Source organism: Petaurus breviceps, unplaced genomic scaffold (genome assembly GCF_028583685.1).
Source record: "Petaurus breviceps papuanus isolate PSGF00001 unplaced genomic scaffold, PetGlider_PUasm1.0 171, whole genome shotgun sequence".
NCBI classification, from domain to species: Eukaryota; Metazoa; Chordata; class Mammalia; order Diprotodontia; family Petauridae; genus Petaurus; species Petaurus breviceps.
In genome coordinates, this window is record NW_027185754.1 from 1,330,715 (window position 1) to 1,347,353 (window position 16,639).

At 42.2% G+C, this 16,639-nt stretch overlaps 1 protein-coding gene across 1 annotated transcript in view; it reads right to left on the minus strand.

Annotated features, from left to right (window-relative positions):
• The window catches only part of SLC6A2 (solute carrier family 6 member 2), a 68,139-nt gene extending 51,818 nt beyond the window's left edge, over positions 1 to 16,321 (minus strand). The window contains exons 1-2 of the mRNA XM_069082806.1: positions 16,036 to 16,321; positions 439 to 570 (exon numbers count right to left, since the gene is read on the minus strand). Of these exons, the coding sequence (XP_068938907.1) occupies positions 439 to 570; positions 16,036 to 16,321 (418 nt within the window). The remainder of the gene's footprint in view (positions 1 to 438; positions 571 to 16,035) is intronic.
• Positions 16,322 to 16,639: the final 318 nt, after the last annotated feature.

Genomic DNA, 16,639 nt, shown 5'->3' on the forward strand with positions numbered 1-16,639 from the left:
ATCAGAAAAACCCAGTATGCTAACCTAAGCAATGCTTTCCTGGCATTATTAGTACATACAGGAAAAAGCAAATCCTGATGCTTTGACCTCTGAAGATGCACCAAGTGCTACTAACCACAGAGAGAAGTCAAGTATTTTTTCCAGAAATCATCATACCAAGTCAAGTCACTAGCTTCAAGTAGTTTTGAATGCCTACTAATGCTTGACCCTCATCAGTTTCCTACTGATACTTTAAGTCAAACTTTGTAGCAGTGCTTTACCAGTCCTGGAGGGAGACATCACCAATAGCCACACCATAGGCCCAGGGTTCTTTGTGTCCAAGATACCTTTTTCCCCCATTCCCCTGCTTTCCCTTGTCTCCCCATTCCCCTGTTTTCATTGCACCCTGAGAAGGTGACTTTGACTGCACTTTTCCTTTCTTTCTCAAAGACTGCTTACCTTTGAAAAATGGGCAGATTTTCCACACAGTAGCAGCTCCTTCTCGGTTATACTGGCCCAAAGCCAATTCCATATAGAACAAAGGCATCCCAGCGATGATAAGAAACAGGGTGTATGGGATCAGGAAAGCCCCTGGAGGACATACAAAGGGAGAGAATTTACTACATGAGATTTAGGCTCATTTCCACCCTGAACATCTATTATGTGTCCTATCTGAGTACCAGAGTTTTTTTTCCTAGTCACACTAAAACAATTCAAGATTTGATAATTAATTAAGACAAGGCCTCTGCCAAGGAGAGACAATATGGTACTGTAGAAAGAGCTCTGAATTTGGAATCAGAGGACCTGGGTTCAAAACCTAACTCTGTCATTTACTATCTGTGTGGCCTTGGACAAGTCACTTTTTTGGTCTCAATTCCTCATCTGGAAAATGGGGGAATTGTACTAGTGAACTCCAAAGACACTCCAACTCTAAATATATGATGTATTAGACTATCTGTATACATAGAATATCATCCCTAAGGATGCTAGCTCAATGACCATGTTTGACAATATTGGGGCTCTCCAATGTCATACACAAAAACATTCCATTTGTGTGTGAGGTGGGGTGTAAAGGATAGTGAGCCTACTATGGCAAATATAACCTGCTTCTTGTATTTCTGGAGATCTTTCCATCCCCCAGTGTCAGATGCTCCCAGAAGGTAATGGGATCAGGAGAAGGACCTAAAAGAGGAAAGAGTGGCTATGAGCTGAACCCCTGAACAACATATGCCCATTGGTATGGCATCCTAAAGACCAGTCTGTCTGTCTCTAGAAAGGCTATCCTGCCCTCCTACTAATTCTCGCCTGGTTCATTCAAGGAAGAAGGGAATGTTCTTCTTTTGCCCAAATGGAGATATGATTTATGCCCCACTCACCAGTGCCCTCTCACAGAATGAGGGGCAGGTGTTTCCATCAGGCCTTCTATGTCTCTGAATAAGGCTGCAATATATTAGAATTAATCCATCATCTCCCTCCTAGGCCAGTGCCAAGTGAGATGGTGAGGCTTAGGCAGTACCCTAAAAGGGTTTGGGATTTCTAGCACTAGGGACTGAATAGAGTTGGGATCCTTCTACATAGTTTTCCTTGAAGATCAGAATTTAAACTTATGCCACCATATGAATTATTCTGTCTGTCTTGGAAGTAGAGAGCGGAAAGGATGAGTAGCAAGGAGGTGAAATGAGGAAGAACAAATTTTTTGATTTGCCAAACACCTAATCAGAGGACAAATGGTAATAAAAACCTTTCTGATAGAAAGATGTTGCTACAGACTCCCTTCAGTCAAGCATGTTTTTGGAGTGGAATTCTCTTTTTTAACCCTAGACTGGGAATAAGCTTCCCTGGGTCATCCATATATACACTTGCTAGTTAGTCTTTGTGAGATCCACCACTGACTGGGGCATAGAGTCAGCCTACAGAGTCAGAAGAGAGTGAAGTTAGTTAAAAGTATTACTTATGGGCTAGGCTGCCACAAGTTGCTCAAAGGAAAAAGAGGATTTGGAATTCCCTCAAATGAAGCTTTTGACAGACCAAAAGAGAAGAGCAGAGATGAGTAACATGTACTTGTAGCGAACGACTCTCTTAAATGCCAGTCCTGCCCAGGTCACTAGCAGATGGCCAAAACAAAGCGTTTTACTCATCTTTCACCCTCATTAAGCAACTACAACAAGGCTGCTTTTCATATTTAATTCCAAAACTTAAGGTAGACCCTGACAGAATCAAGAATTGACTGAGAAATACAAACACAGATTCCCTGAGTACTGCTGTTAAAATGAGCCTTAATAATCCACCCTTTTGGGCGGCCAGGTGGCTCAGCGAGTAAGAGCACCGGCTCCAGTGTTGGGACGACCTGGAGATCAAATCCCGGGCTCAGACACTCAGCACCACACCCAGAAATAACTGGCCATGTAACCTTGAGCAAGTTACTTAACCCCGATTGCTTAAAAATAAAAAAATATATATATATAAAAATAATAATCCACCCTTTTACAAATAAGGAAACTGTGTCCTAGAAAGTATAAATGACTTGTCCAAGGTCACAGACCAATATAATATAAAAGACAGACTGAATCCAGATCACCTGACTTCTGTTCCTATGTTTTTAATATATTTTTCCATTTTTGGATGTATTTTACTTCAGGAACTAAAGATTTTTAGCACCACACCCATGGAGAAAACACAGAGCCAGGCAGTATTTACCAAACAAAGGACTAAAATCCCATCATAGCTTTCAAGCTAGAAAAAACCTGAGAGGTCATTAAATCCAACCCCTTATTTTAGAAATGAGGCACCTGAGAAGCAGAAAGAGATTAAATTACTTTCCCAAGGTCACACAGGATTTGAGCCCAGGTCCAGGATTCTTTCTCCCATATCAAAAAGCTTCTCATCTTCCTCAGGTTGCATGATCTGCAATAAAACTTCCCCACTCCTTAACCTGATGCATTCCATTTCCATCTTCCTTCCATTTAGTCATAAAGAGGAGACAGAGATCCCCCTGCCCTAACCCCAAACCTTTTCACCTTTATTAGCTTCAGGAGCAAAGTTAGTCTAAGCAAAGAGCTTACGGCAGGCAGCTAAGGTTCAAAACTTGAGTCTACTATATATTAACAGTGTGACTTATTACTCTAGAGATTAGTACTATCCTCTTAGTCCCTCAGGTTCACAACCTCATATCCATCCTGAACTCCTCACTATCTTTCATCCCCATATCTTTTCTGTTGCCAAAGCTTCTCAATTTTACCATTGTAATATCCTTCTAACATGTCCCCTTCTCTCCTCTGACATGGCAACCATTCTAATCCAGCCCTTATCACCTCACGACTGGACTTTTGCAATAGCCTGCTGGTGAGTCTGCCTGCCTCAAGTCTCTCCCCACTCCAATTCTAATTTTCTTAAAACATAGATCCAATCATGTAATCCCCACCCCCTATTCAATAAAATGTAGTGACTCCCAGTCAGACACCCCCAGGATCAAATATAAAATGTTCCGTTTAGCATTCAAAGACCTTGGTAATTTTTGTAACCCTCCTACATTTCCATTATTTTTACACCATACTCCCCTACACACAGTCTTTGATCCAATGACACTTGCCCCCTGGCTGTTCCATTAAGAAGACTTTCCATTTCTTGGCTCTGGGAATTTTCTCTGACTGTCTCTCATGCTTTGAACATTCTCTGTCCTCTGCTCAGACTATTGACCTCCCTGGCATCCCATAAGTTCAACCTGAAACCCCACCTTCTACAGGAAGCCTTCTTCAATGCCTTTTAATTCTAGTGCCTTTCCTCTACTGATTATTTTCCATTTATCCTGTATGTAGTTTACTTTGTATATATTTGTTTGTATGTTGTCTTTCCCATAAGACTGTAAGCTCCTTGATGGCAGGACCTGTCTTTTGCCTCTTTTTGTGTGGCCATTGCTTAGCACTTAGCACTTTGTGCCTAGTACATAGTAGGCACTTAACGTTTATTGATTGATTGACCTGGAAGCAAATCAGTTTATCTTTCTGAACTCAGATTTCTTCATCTGAAAAATGATATAATAAGGAAAGGGCTTTATATTATAAAAATGCTGGTTATTTTTTGTTCCCATTATAGGATTCTGACACCTAGCACTGAGGGACTTAGCCTAGAACTGGAATGTTTCTTTACCACTCATAGGATCATAGATTTAGAGCTGGGAGAGAATGTAAATCCAAACTTTTCATTTTAGAGACAAGGAAACAGAGGCCCAGAGATATTCATTGATTTGCTCAGGGAAACACAGTAAGTTCCAAGGCAGGATCTGAGTTCAAGCGTTCCATGTCCTGCCTGACTCAACCCACTATTCCACCTTCTCTTAAAGAATTGACATGTCAGAATTAGAATGACCATCTAATTAGACCAGGCTCTTTATTTTACAGTCAGAAATTGATCACATGTCACATTGATTATTAAAATGACCTCCTCATTTGTCTCCCTGCTCACATTTTCCCCTAGTCTAGTCTGTTTTCCACCAAACTATGAAGATGATTTTCCTGAAACAGTGGTCTGACTCTGTCATTCTTCTACTCAAGAAATTCCAATGATTCCCTCTGGAAGGAAATATAAACTCCTCTGTTTGGCAGTTAAAATTTTTCACAGCCATATTAATGTAATGGAATATTCGTGTGCTGTAGGAAATTATGTACGTGATGAGTACAGAAAATCATGGAACAATCTGCATGAACTGATGCAGAGTGAAGTAAAGAGAGCCAAGAAAACAATATACACAGTAACTACAACAATAGAAATGGAAACTACCACACACCAAAAATTCAAAAGTGAATGTCACAAAACTAATAAATATCAAGAATGATTCAAATGAAGAGATATGAGGACACCCCCCAGCCACCCCTTTATGGAGTTGGGAGGTCTACACAATGTACATGGGTTTGGTGTTTCTTTTTCCAGAATTTTTCAATGTTATTGATCAGTTGTACTCATTTTTCCCCTTTGTAAATATATATATATATATATATTATATAAAAATGTCATGTATGTATATGAATATGTGTGTATGTATCCATGTACATATGTATATATGTCTGTGTATATATATTAATGTGTATGTGACATGGGATGGTTCTCTGGGAGGGCAAGAAGCAAAGATCCTGGGGATAACTATGGTGATATAAGAAACCAAAAATATCCATTTAAACTTATTTAAAGATATTCTTCACAACTTCACCCTTTTCCTACCTTTCCTCATTTCACATTATGCCCCTCCTATTTCTCTGATCCAATGACACTAGCCTACATGCCTGATTACCCCCTTCTTCCCCTTTGCCTTCTGGCTTCTTTCATTGCCTTCAAAACTCAGCTCTAGCACTACTTTCTACATAAAGTCTTTCTTGACGTCCCTCACTTTGTTGTGTCCTCCCTGAAAAATCAACTTATGCCTCTTTGGCATATACCTATATAGACATCTGACAGAATAGAAACTCCTTGAGGGCAGAATTGCTTTACTTTTGTCTTCATATCTCTGGTTCCCAGATTTGGTTGAGAATAGGTCTCAGAGTCAGGAAGACCTGTGCCACATACTGACTGTGTGACCCTGGGCAAGTGACTTAACTTTTCAGTGCTCCAGTCAGCTCTCTATGACTCTGAGTGACAGAGAGGGATTTATCTGCATTGGTAGAGGGTGTTTCCTCAGTAGGCAGTCCTTATGTCCATGAAATCCCAGGTCTAGTGCTAAAAAGAAACCAAAACTAAAAGCCCCACACTAATGAATGTTTGTGGACTGATTAAAACTCATAGGAGGAAAGGGACTTGCTGAGGTTTACTGAACTTGTGAATGGTAGGTCTTCTCACTCCAGGTCTGCAACTTTTTTCTAGCCTGGCAGTCAGCCTACTGCAGCTTCTCCTGAGAGAACCACACAAGTTGAAAGAGGATGAAGAAGGAATAAAAGCTGGCACCTGGAGTCAGATACTTCAGGGGCACAAGAATGAAGACATTAGGGACCCAGCAATGAAGCTCTGAGTATTCTGTCAGCAATGCAAAGAGAGAAGAGGAAGAGAGTACAGAGAGTAAGAAAAACTACAGGAAAGCCCTAGACCTTGCTTTAGCCTATGTTTCCAATCTTCTGCTACCACAAAATCTCACAATGCCACTTCATTGTACAAACTTCCACATTGACAAGTTGGAAGATCAAATGAGATAATCAATGTAATAGGGATTTGAAAACTGCAAGGCTCTGTACAAGCTTAAGGGATTATTTTTATTTACTTAACAATTAGAGTTGTTCAAAAATGGAACACAGCCTCATAAAAGAGGGCATTCCCCATGCCTGCCAGCAACCACTGAATCATAGAATTTTATCTCAACCCAGAATGCTTGCTGTGACACACTTGACAGGTGGTCTGATAGTCTTGCCTTGAAGACCTCCAATGAGCGGGAACCTCTCCCCACCCCTGGCTGTGCCTTCCACTTCTGGACTACCCTGTTAGGACATTTTCTCAGACATGAAGTCTAAATTTGCCCCTTTCCAATTTCTACTCATTGATCCTGTTTCTGCCACCTGTGGCCAAACAGAACAAGTTTAATATCTCTTCCACATGACAGCCTTTCAAGTATTTGAGGACAGGTATCAGGTATTCCATTCCAATGTTCTTTTCTTTAGGCTAAAGATTCTCATTTTTTTCAGCTGACACATTATATGGACAGTAAGTCCTTCAACATTCTAACTGCCTTCCTCTGGACAATATAATTTAGCAAAATCCTTTCTAAAATATGGTGCCCAGAACAAAACACAATACTCCCAAAGTGGCACTTAACACAGTGACTGAGATATAGTGGGCACTTAATAAATATTTATTGGGGCGGCTAGGTGGTGCAGTGAATAGAGCACTCACCCTGGAGTGAGGAGGACCTGAGTTCAAATCCAGACTCAGACACTTAATACAAAAAAAGTAGCCATGTGACCTTGGGCAAGTCACTTAACCCCAATTGCCCTACCTTCCCCCCTCCAAAAAGCAAAAATTAAATAAATAAATGTTTATCAATCAATTGATAAATCAATTGATCAGGGCAGAGAACTCAAATTGAAGGTGGATATCCACCTATCAAGGGTCATAGGATATAGAACTAGCTATATTATATTATATTTATATATATATACACACACACATATGTATATATATATATATATATGTATATATAAGGGTTCTTAGAGATCATTCCATCCAGAAATTCTTAACCTTTTTTCATTAATGCCAATTTTGTTTTGTCAATGCCTTTGACAGATTAGTAAAGCCTAGGCTTCTGATAATAATATTTTTGAATGCATAAAATAAAATAAACAGGATTATAAAGAAAACCAATTAGATTGAAATATGATTATCAAATTTTTTTTAAACTGAGTTCATGAACCCCAAGTTATAAACCCTTGATCTAGTCCAACCCTTTCCCCCAGTTTACAGATGAAGGCAGTGAAGCCCTAAGAAATTAAGCAACTTGACCTGCTGTAGTGGCAACCACACTGGCATACTCAGGATGACTTCTAGCACAGGTTCTTAGGTCTACTTTACTAAGAAAGATAGCTGTTTAAGGGATCAACAATCTTTTTTTAATTACATTCACTTGTTCAGGGGAAAAGTCAGTACCCTGAACATCAGAAAACAATACAAGCAGAGAAATAAAGACCAACAGACAGGGCTCTGACTGAATCAACTATACACTTTACATATGTCCCTGGATCAAGAAAGCCTTTATATCTGAGCAACTGGAGAACTCTGAGCATATGGCCACTCATAGTCTTGACCAGGGAATCCCAAGCCTTCTCATAAGCGAGCCCCAAAGCAAAATACCAACTCACAGTATGTAAAAACTTCTCAGAGCCAGAAGGCATCACAACCCTGATGACTCAGTGCCTGATTAGAAATTAGCAAAAGGTGTGAAAGTCTTTCTCCAAGCAAGTCTCCCTTAAGCAAGCTTCCCTTAATGGGCTATGTGTGAGGCCTATTAATGGTCAGGGAAGATCTTAAATCTCATTAATATTACACTCATATTAGTTGTGTCATGGTTCAGAGGTTAGCTTAGGTGATCTCTGAGATGCCATGAGTCAATGAATACTTCCTTTCCTGAATCCTAAAAACTAGTGGAGGGTTTAATAAATGACTGGATAATGGTTATAAGACAAGCAACATAAGGAAGAGAAAAAAACCTCTGCCTGAATAAAACACAAATTGGATGGCTGGTCCTAAAAAACCATAACTGACAGCATCCACTCAACTAACAACTAGCGAAAAGAGGTTGTCAACCTTAAAATATTTCAACAGCATCCTTTGCTATAATGAGAATCAAGGAAAAGTTAAATAACAAGTTTAAAGCAATGAGATGTTTTGACAAAATCCCAAAGTCTGAGAGGGTCTGTAGAAATGAGGCAAGGATTTGAGGTAGAGGAGAGTTGGACTGAAAATAAGAAAATCCACTAATAGAAGTTATTTTACAGAAAGACAGTGGAGAAGTAATAAAATGGCAGGGATTCAGGCAGGGCTGACAAAAGGGGTGAAAGACCTGAGAATCCAAGCAGAAAGGTGCAATAAAGCTATACCCTGCTGGACTGTTCTCTTCCTGTGCTTCCTACTTCAGCTGCTCAGAAATCTATCTTCCTAGAACTTGAGCCACTAACCTTGGACAACTCAATTTACCTCTCTGAGCTTCAGTCTCCTCATCTGTAAAATTAGAATATTAACTTCTAAGGTCCCTTAGAGCTCTAGATCTTCAAGTCCAATTTTCTTAAGTCTCCATCATATCCAGGTATTTTGATCAATTACTCTGTCCCTGCAGCCACTATAGGGTACTTGCAACAGTCCCTAGCTCCTTTCATGAGGTATGTAGAAGGCACTAATTCTCTCACTATATTCATCTTCCCCAATCCTCACCATCCACCAGCAATGTGCCAGAAAAGCAAGTCAACTCAGAGGGAAGAGACTTCCATAAGAAAACTAGAAACACTGAGACTGCTCTGGAATGTGGAACAAGGATGAAAGAAGACCAGAGAGAGATCCAACCCACAACAACCAAGAGACTACAGAAGGAAACTGAGACAATGCCCTACTTATTATCTGATACAGGTTAGAAGGGACCCCTTCTAAAAAGGTATAGATTGATGAACTCAAGTACCACATACTGGATGCACATACTGGCAGTGAAGACATTCACAAACAGACCTATTCATGCAGACATAAGCACATATTCAATTATATGCACCATAAATTTCAAGTTAGAAGGGACCTCGGAGGCCATCTAGTCAAAAGGAGGGATGCATCTCATTTAATAGATGTGGACACTTAAAACAGAGAATTTCAGTTACTTGACCAAAGTCATAATGTTAATAGTGGCAGAAACAAGATTTGAACCCAGGACCTTTGACTCTAAATTCAGTGCTCTTTTTACTATATTATGATACCTAAGCATGCCTAAAAAGACTTGGAAGAACAATAACACCTAGTTTGCTTCAAAATATGTTAACTAGGTTCCACTTCCATAAAATATCTACCGTACTGTTTAACTATTATCTGATACACAGAAGATTAATTCTTTTGGATTAGCAGACCACTGGTTTTTAAGCCCCCTCTTAAAATTCAAATACTTCTTAGGAAACTGATTTCATCTTTTTGGACTTCAGCTTCTTCAGTTATAAAATGAGGTGACTGGATGAGATCATTTCTAAGGTTCTAAGATGATTAATATGAATTCATTTATCAGTGGCTTTCCTCTAGGAAATCTAAGAGGTGAGGATGGGGTAGGGTGGGAGAGAAGGAATTAGATGTAGTAATAATTTGGGAGTAAAAGGAAGGAAAGTCCTCCCTGTATTCCCAATAACACTGCTGGCAGTGCAGACCTTTCTTAAAATAGAACCAATCACCAGGTAATATGCTTCTAAAGTCCTTAGGAGTTTAAGACAATGAGGGATCTATGAAGGGCCTCTCAAAGCACTTAGTGAAAATATAGAGAAACAAACATTGCCCAAATAACCTAACCCTACTGGGGTACTCCAAAGACATCTCCTAGTTGCAAGTGAAATCTCCCAGCTCTAGTCACAATGGAAAAACCTCAGGAGACCTGGGTTCAAATCCAGTTTGCTATTAACTCCCAATGTGTAACTTAGGTAAGTGTTACTTTCTCTTTGGGCCTTAATTTTCTCCTCTGTAAAATGAAGATTAACATATTCAGTGACCTGTGTGGTTTCTTCTAAGTCTGCTAATTCTAGATACTTAGCAAGAGGAGATAATTCTTTGTAAGAGAGACCCCCCATCCCACCCCCAGGGCAGGTAAGGAGATTTTATTTTTTATACTTGTTCCACATCTAGTACAGCCCTTCCATTTTATTCTCTCAAATTTCCTTCTCCCAGGGAAAAATAAGAGCTCTTTTTGGTGCTGGGAGGTAAACCTAGGGGAACTGGACCATGACCATGTTTATTTGACACATTCCTCCAAAGTGGTGTGTCAACCTGCTCACTGAAACAGTGAACCACCTGGCTGTATAACATATGACCAGATGGCTGCTATCAGCCCTGATCTGGGGTAATGGGTACAAACACTCCTGTTTCTTGAGATTGAAAGACCTGGCACACTTCATCTTGAAAATATCCTATTTTTACATTTTTGCAATCAGGTCTGGAACATAGAGTTGGAATGAATTCAACCAACACACCTTGATAGTCATACCAGCCAGTCCCTCACATCTGGCCACAGAGGAAAGAACCCTAGAGGATCAAAGAATCTGGGCTTCAACTCTGCTTCTCTCATTTATTACCAGTGTGACTTTGGGCAATTCATCTAAATTCTCTGGGCCTCAGTTTCTCATCTGCAAAATGACAGAGATGGGTTAGATAGCCTCAGGAGGACCTTCTAGCTCACATTCTAGCTTCAAAGCTGTGATCCTCTAATACAAAAGTTCAAAGTGTGAAGCTTTACAGCCTTTCAACTAGCCTGGGGAAGTAAATAAAGAGGAGGACAGGGGTGGGAAACCCGTGGTCTCCAGGCCACTTGTGGTCTTCTAGGTTCTTGGGTGTGGCCTTTTGACAGAGTCCAAGTTTTAGAGAACAAATAATTTTATTAAGGGGATTTGTTCTGTGAAGTATAGATTCTGTCAAAGGGCTGCACTTGAGGGCCTAGAGGGCCACAAAACACCTCGAGGTCACAGGTTCCCCACCTAGGTCACAGGTTCCCACTAGGAGTCTGGATAACCTGAATTTGCAAGGTATTTTATAATTGCCAGAACACTTCCATATCATGGATTATGATATAGTCAAGGACAGATTATTTAACCGATCCAAAAGCTGGGGTTCATAATGCTTGCCCAAGATCACACCATGGTAGGAATTAGGGCTATTGGCTCTTAGTCTCCTTAATCACTGTCTGATCCCTTTTTTCCTTCTTCTACTTCTTTTATTTCTTATATAGCGCCATAGACTTCAAGTGGAAAGGAACCATAGAGGTCATCTAGTACAGCCTATGTAATACTACATAGTAAATGAAGTACTACATTTTAAAGATGTCACAAAGTCACAAAAATGTCTCCAAAGTCACAAAGGTTGTAGTAAGAGGTGGAGCCAAATGTGAATTCAGATCCTTTAACTCTCAGTCCAGTGGTCTCTCCACTGTGCCATGTTGCCTCCACTTTAAGTGATCTTAGGCTTTTATTCTGCTTCCTTACTAAGATGCTAGCTAACCTCATTCATTCTTTCATTCCACCTACTATGTACTAGGTACTATACTAGGCAAGCCAACACTATGTCCCCAGAACTAAACCTATTTACAAGACTGCAGTTACTATACCCTCTGCAAGATCAAACATAGAGCTCCGTTTTCAAGATGTCCTTTAGACAGGAGAACAGGTTCGTAAAAATCCTTCTAGCCTAGGAAGAGTGATCCCATCCTGACAAAAGGACACAGTGACCCAGTCATTCTTCCTCTCCCTGGTAGACCAGAGCCTCCTAGGCAGGGAAAGTGCCTGGTGTTGACAAAGTTTAACTAATGAGGAGGCAGGGCTGTCTCATTAGAAGCAAACACACTTTTGTTACCTTCCAACCTTGTCTAGGTAAGTTTTCTTTGGAAGAGTTTGGAACACAGTTCCACAGAAAAACTACATACCCAATGAAAGTTTCCTTTCAACCTGCATGAACACTATGCCCTTTGGGAAGTTGTTTAGGCAAGTAGGTGCTCAATAATTCAGAAAATATTTAGCTGGGAGCTCCAGCTATTGGCACCTTGTTATTTCAAAATATCCTGCAGTCAATGCCAGAAAGAACAACTGGACTTGGAGAGGTTACCATGTTACTATTGGCAAGGAGCATTATAGAGAAATCCCATAGGCATGGGCTGAGGCAGGTTTACATATAAGGTAACAGTGCCTTCCAATGCTGCCTATAAAACTGTCTAGACTCAGACTGGTAGAGTCTGAAAGGACCCTGCAAATATTCTAGCACAACTGTCTTCATTATACAGATAAGGAAACAGAGCCCTCCACCCCCACCCTTGTCCCCTCCCCTGCCCCAGTGAGAGGAAGACCCTTACCCAAGATCAACCAAATAGAGTGAGGGAGTGGTACTAGAGTCCACATCCCCAGACTTCCAGTCCAGAGGGGATTTTTTTTTGTTTGTTTTTTTCTTCATTATACTCTCCTGTCTCTAGGCTACCTTTTAAGAAAGGGCTGATAATGGAAATTCATTTAAATAAACTCTTGAATCATTAGTGTGGTATTCAAGATAACCTGAGTCAGAACTAGGGCAGGGGTCCTTAACCCCAAGCATATTTTCACTGTGGTCTAGAGATTGTAGGCCCTATACCATGCATGCCTCAGAGGAGTCATGAAGGGGCAGAGGAAGAACTGGGCTGGGAGAGGGCAAGGGAATAGGATCATGAATTGAGAAAGGAGAGGGGAGAAGGAGGAAATAGGTTACCCTTCTTTCTACCCAGAGGTTCCTCTGTTCACTATCCCCTTCATAATTAGTGAAACATTCCTAGTTACATCTCAATTAGTAACTATCTCTCTATGCTTTTCTAGGTATTTCCCCTCCCCAAATCTTCCCCTCCAGCCAAATTTGTCTACTTCACTGGCCCTAAAATACAGTATGCCCTTGCTATATAATGTACTTTGTACTTTGTCTCATGAGATCCTAGGTCCAGATCTGAAAGTGACCTTCGAAATGTTGAGTCCAATCCCCACATTTTAGAGACGAGTGCATCCATGTTATAGGCAGTGAGGATAAAAATACAAAAAGGAGACAGGTCTTGCCCTCAAGGAGCTTATATTCTAGAAGAAAGTCATCCTTCATTAGGACATGAAGATCAAATCACATAGATTAAAAAAAAGTGTGTGTGTCTTCGTGTGTCTGTGTATCTTTAAGGTCAGAATTTTTTTTTGTCTTTTTATCACCAGAGCCTAGCAACAGTGCTTGCCACACAGCAGACAATATACTTGTTGTCTGATATGTAGCACTTGATAGTTTGAAATAATTACATTGCAATAGCTCTATGTCATCAATAAATAATAACTGTATTCACAGAAGAGAAAGTCCTTAGCTCAGAGAGTTGAATGAACTGACTCTCTCATGGTCATGTCATTGGACCCTATGAAATGAGAAGCCCTGTTCATGTATTCACCTGGACCGGATGCTGCAGCTGACTGTAAATAGCAATTTCAGCCACCAGAATCCTCTGCAGCTGCTCACCTCTGTCTCACTGTTTCTGGTGCACAGAGATGCCTCAGGGGGCACCTGAGGTTTAGAAGCCCAAGAAAAGCACCGGGGCCACGTTGGCTGTCACTGGGTATCACTGCTCTGCCTACTCAGTGCTACCATTCCCTGAGAGTCCCCATGTAAAACCTGGAGTCTAACCTTGCTCTGAGGAAAAGGAGACAGTAAGCATCTTGCATCCATAGGACAGTAAAGGAGTCAGAGGTATAAGGGGGTTTTCAAGAGCATTAAGTCCATCCTGTCCCTCATTTTCCTGAGAAGGAAACCAAGACCAGGATAGAAGTGACTTCTCCAGACTCCACTTGGGTAACAAAAAGAAGAGTTGACTGGGAATGGAAGTCTTCTGACTGCAGATAGGGTTCTTTCCACTACACTACCCTATGGGACTATTATCTGCCTAACTTTGCTCACACCTCCCAGACTCAGCAGTGGAGATCCCTAGAATTCCCATTCAAAGAGCCTTGAGACCAGATCCCTCAAATGAAAACATCTATTTGCTGCCTTGTAGTAGAAGCAGGAGTCTACTTCAGGAGTCAACACTACAATGCATGGACAGTTTGAGTGCCCTGATGTTCAAGTGGAACAGTGTAAGCAGTCAAAACAAAACCCTTAACAATAATAGCCATTATACCCAAACCATTCTTCCCACTCTATGTTCACAGTTGTCTTGAACCATTCCCCAAAGATGACATTAGTCCTTACAGCCAGGGTGACAGTATTCCCAGGTCAAGAGATTTTGAGTTGAAAGGAACCTTAGGTATCCATGTGGCCTCTCAGCTGTGGTTGCTGAGTAAAGTCATGGGGACAGGAGCGATAAGGGGACAAAAGTCTGGGTCTGAGGAAGGTACCATTACATTCATTTTTGCAGCAAATATTCCTCCACATTCCTCTTTGCCACTATAGGAATAATTGATGTAATTTGCAAAGTTTATTGACTCATTTTCAGATTTTTATCATCTAATCCACACTATTCATTTTACAAATGAGGAAACTGAGTCCCAGAAGTCCCTTATAGGTAGGAAGTGGCAGAGTCTGAAGCAGAACCCAGGTCCTCTGACAGGAAATCCAGTGTGTTTTCTACTACACTCCCTCTTACACTGTTCAAGGGATAATGGGGGGGAGGGGGGTCTGCTCAGAGACAGATCAAAACCAAGATTCTTTCTGCATTCCTTCTGCCCTTGCCCATCTCCCCCCTACTCTCCAAAGAAGTTTTCTTGTTTGTTTGCTTTTTTCCCAGACAAAGTCCTATGCTCCTAAGCAGGTCTTAATTCGCCTCAATTCTCGTTCAATAGATAACATCCAGCCATTCCTAGCGTCAGACTGCAGGAGTTCACCAATAAGCCTCTTGGAACCAAAAGTCACATTTTTCTTCCATTTTCCTCCCAAAGAAGCTGGATCTGGCTTCCACTACCCGCTGCCACCCCCTGTCCATAAATGCTCTGTTTCTGACACTCGCCTTTATCTCATTTTCCCCTTTGTCCCTCACGGCTTTCCTAGTGTGGAGAGGAGCTTGAGTGGAGAAAGGCTTCCCTGTACTCCAGGATGGTCGACTCTCAAGTGTACAGCCATAGCCTGGACTGTACCCCAGACTTCACCGTTTACTGCCAGAACGTCGGGACTGGATGAGCTCGGGAGCGAGTTAATTGGACATCCTTCTTCCAAGACAGATCTTTAGTTTAGTGGAAGTGCTATCTTCCCTAACCTACCTCTCCCAGAGACTTCGCTATCTTCACTTCCCGGCTCCACAATTTGCTGACTGCAGTTTACCGCCCGCTCCGGGACCTCTATAGAATTCACAGTTCCGAACGGCTGGGGAGGGTAGCAGGATCACCTTTAATGCTTAGGATCAGAACCGAGCTCCGGGTGGGGAGGGGAGATGGTGCGGGGAAGCGCGCAGGAACCTGGCGCTGGACTTTGAGATGACCTAATGAGTTCTCACTCAACACTCCCCACTTCCCCAGTTTCCACTAGCTCTGAGAGGTCCCGGATAGGGTTCTTTGTCCTTCCTGGGCGAGCTCCCCGTGTTCTGTTTTGTTTTCTTTACTTTACTTTTCTTTTTTTTTTTTTTCTTTCCTTTCCTTTATGGAATCTGTTCTCAATGCCCGTGCGTCCTGCTCACAATCTTTCCATAACCCTGGCTCCAATCTTCCCTTGCGCGCCTGTCCCAGTCTATCAATCCATAGCACCACACTGAGCTGCACTTCCCAGGGCTCTTACCAATTCCCAGTGCGCGCCCCTGTGGCAGCATCTACCCATGCGCCTAGTGTTCCTCATCCCCTCAACTCCCACCCGTCCGTGCTCCCAGTAAAAACCCCCAACATGCGCCAGGCTTCTCACCGCCACCATTCTTGTAGCAGAGGTAGGGAAAGCGCCAGACGTTGGCCAGGTCCACCGCAAAACCGATCACAGACAGGAGGAAGTCGATCTTCTTGCCCCAGGTCTCCCGGGGCTGCGAGTCCCCGCCTCGGGGCGCAAGGACGCACTGTACCCCATTCTGCTCCTTCACCAGCACCAGTTCCACAGCTTTACGAGTGGGCTGCAGAGGTGGCGGCGGCTGCCCCGGGCCCTGGCCAGCCCCGCCGCATTCTGGCTTCACCTGCGGATTCATCCTCGCCGGGAGCATGGACTCGACCGGGATCGAACTGGACCAGCTGGGTTCGAGTTCCAGCCGGAGCCGGGGCGGGCGGTGGCTCTGCTTAGACAAAAGGGAAGGAAGGGAGGGAAGAGAGACGGGCGGTCACCGCCTTGTACGGGGACCTCCCCTCAGATGAAATCGAGTCCTGGAGATGGGGTACTGAAGGCGAGAGTTGAGGAAAAAACAAGGAAAGGGATAGGGGGACCATTTCTATTGAGGAAGTTTGGGAACAGATATCTCTGCCAACTCCAGATTAAATGGACCCTACAGGTAAAAAGCGGGAGAGAGTGATCAACGTCTGGGTTC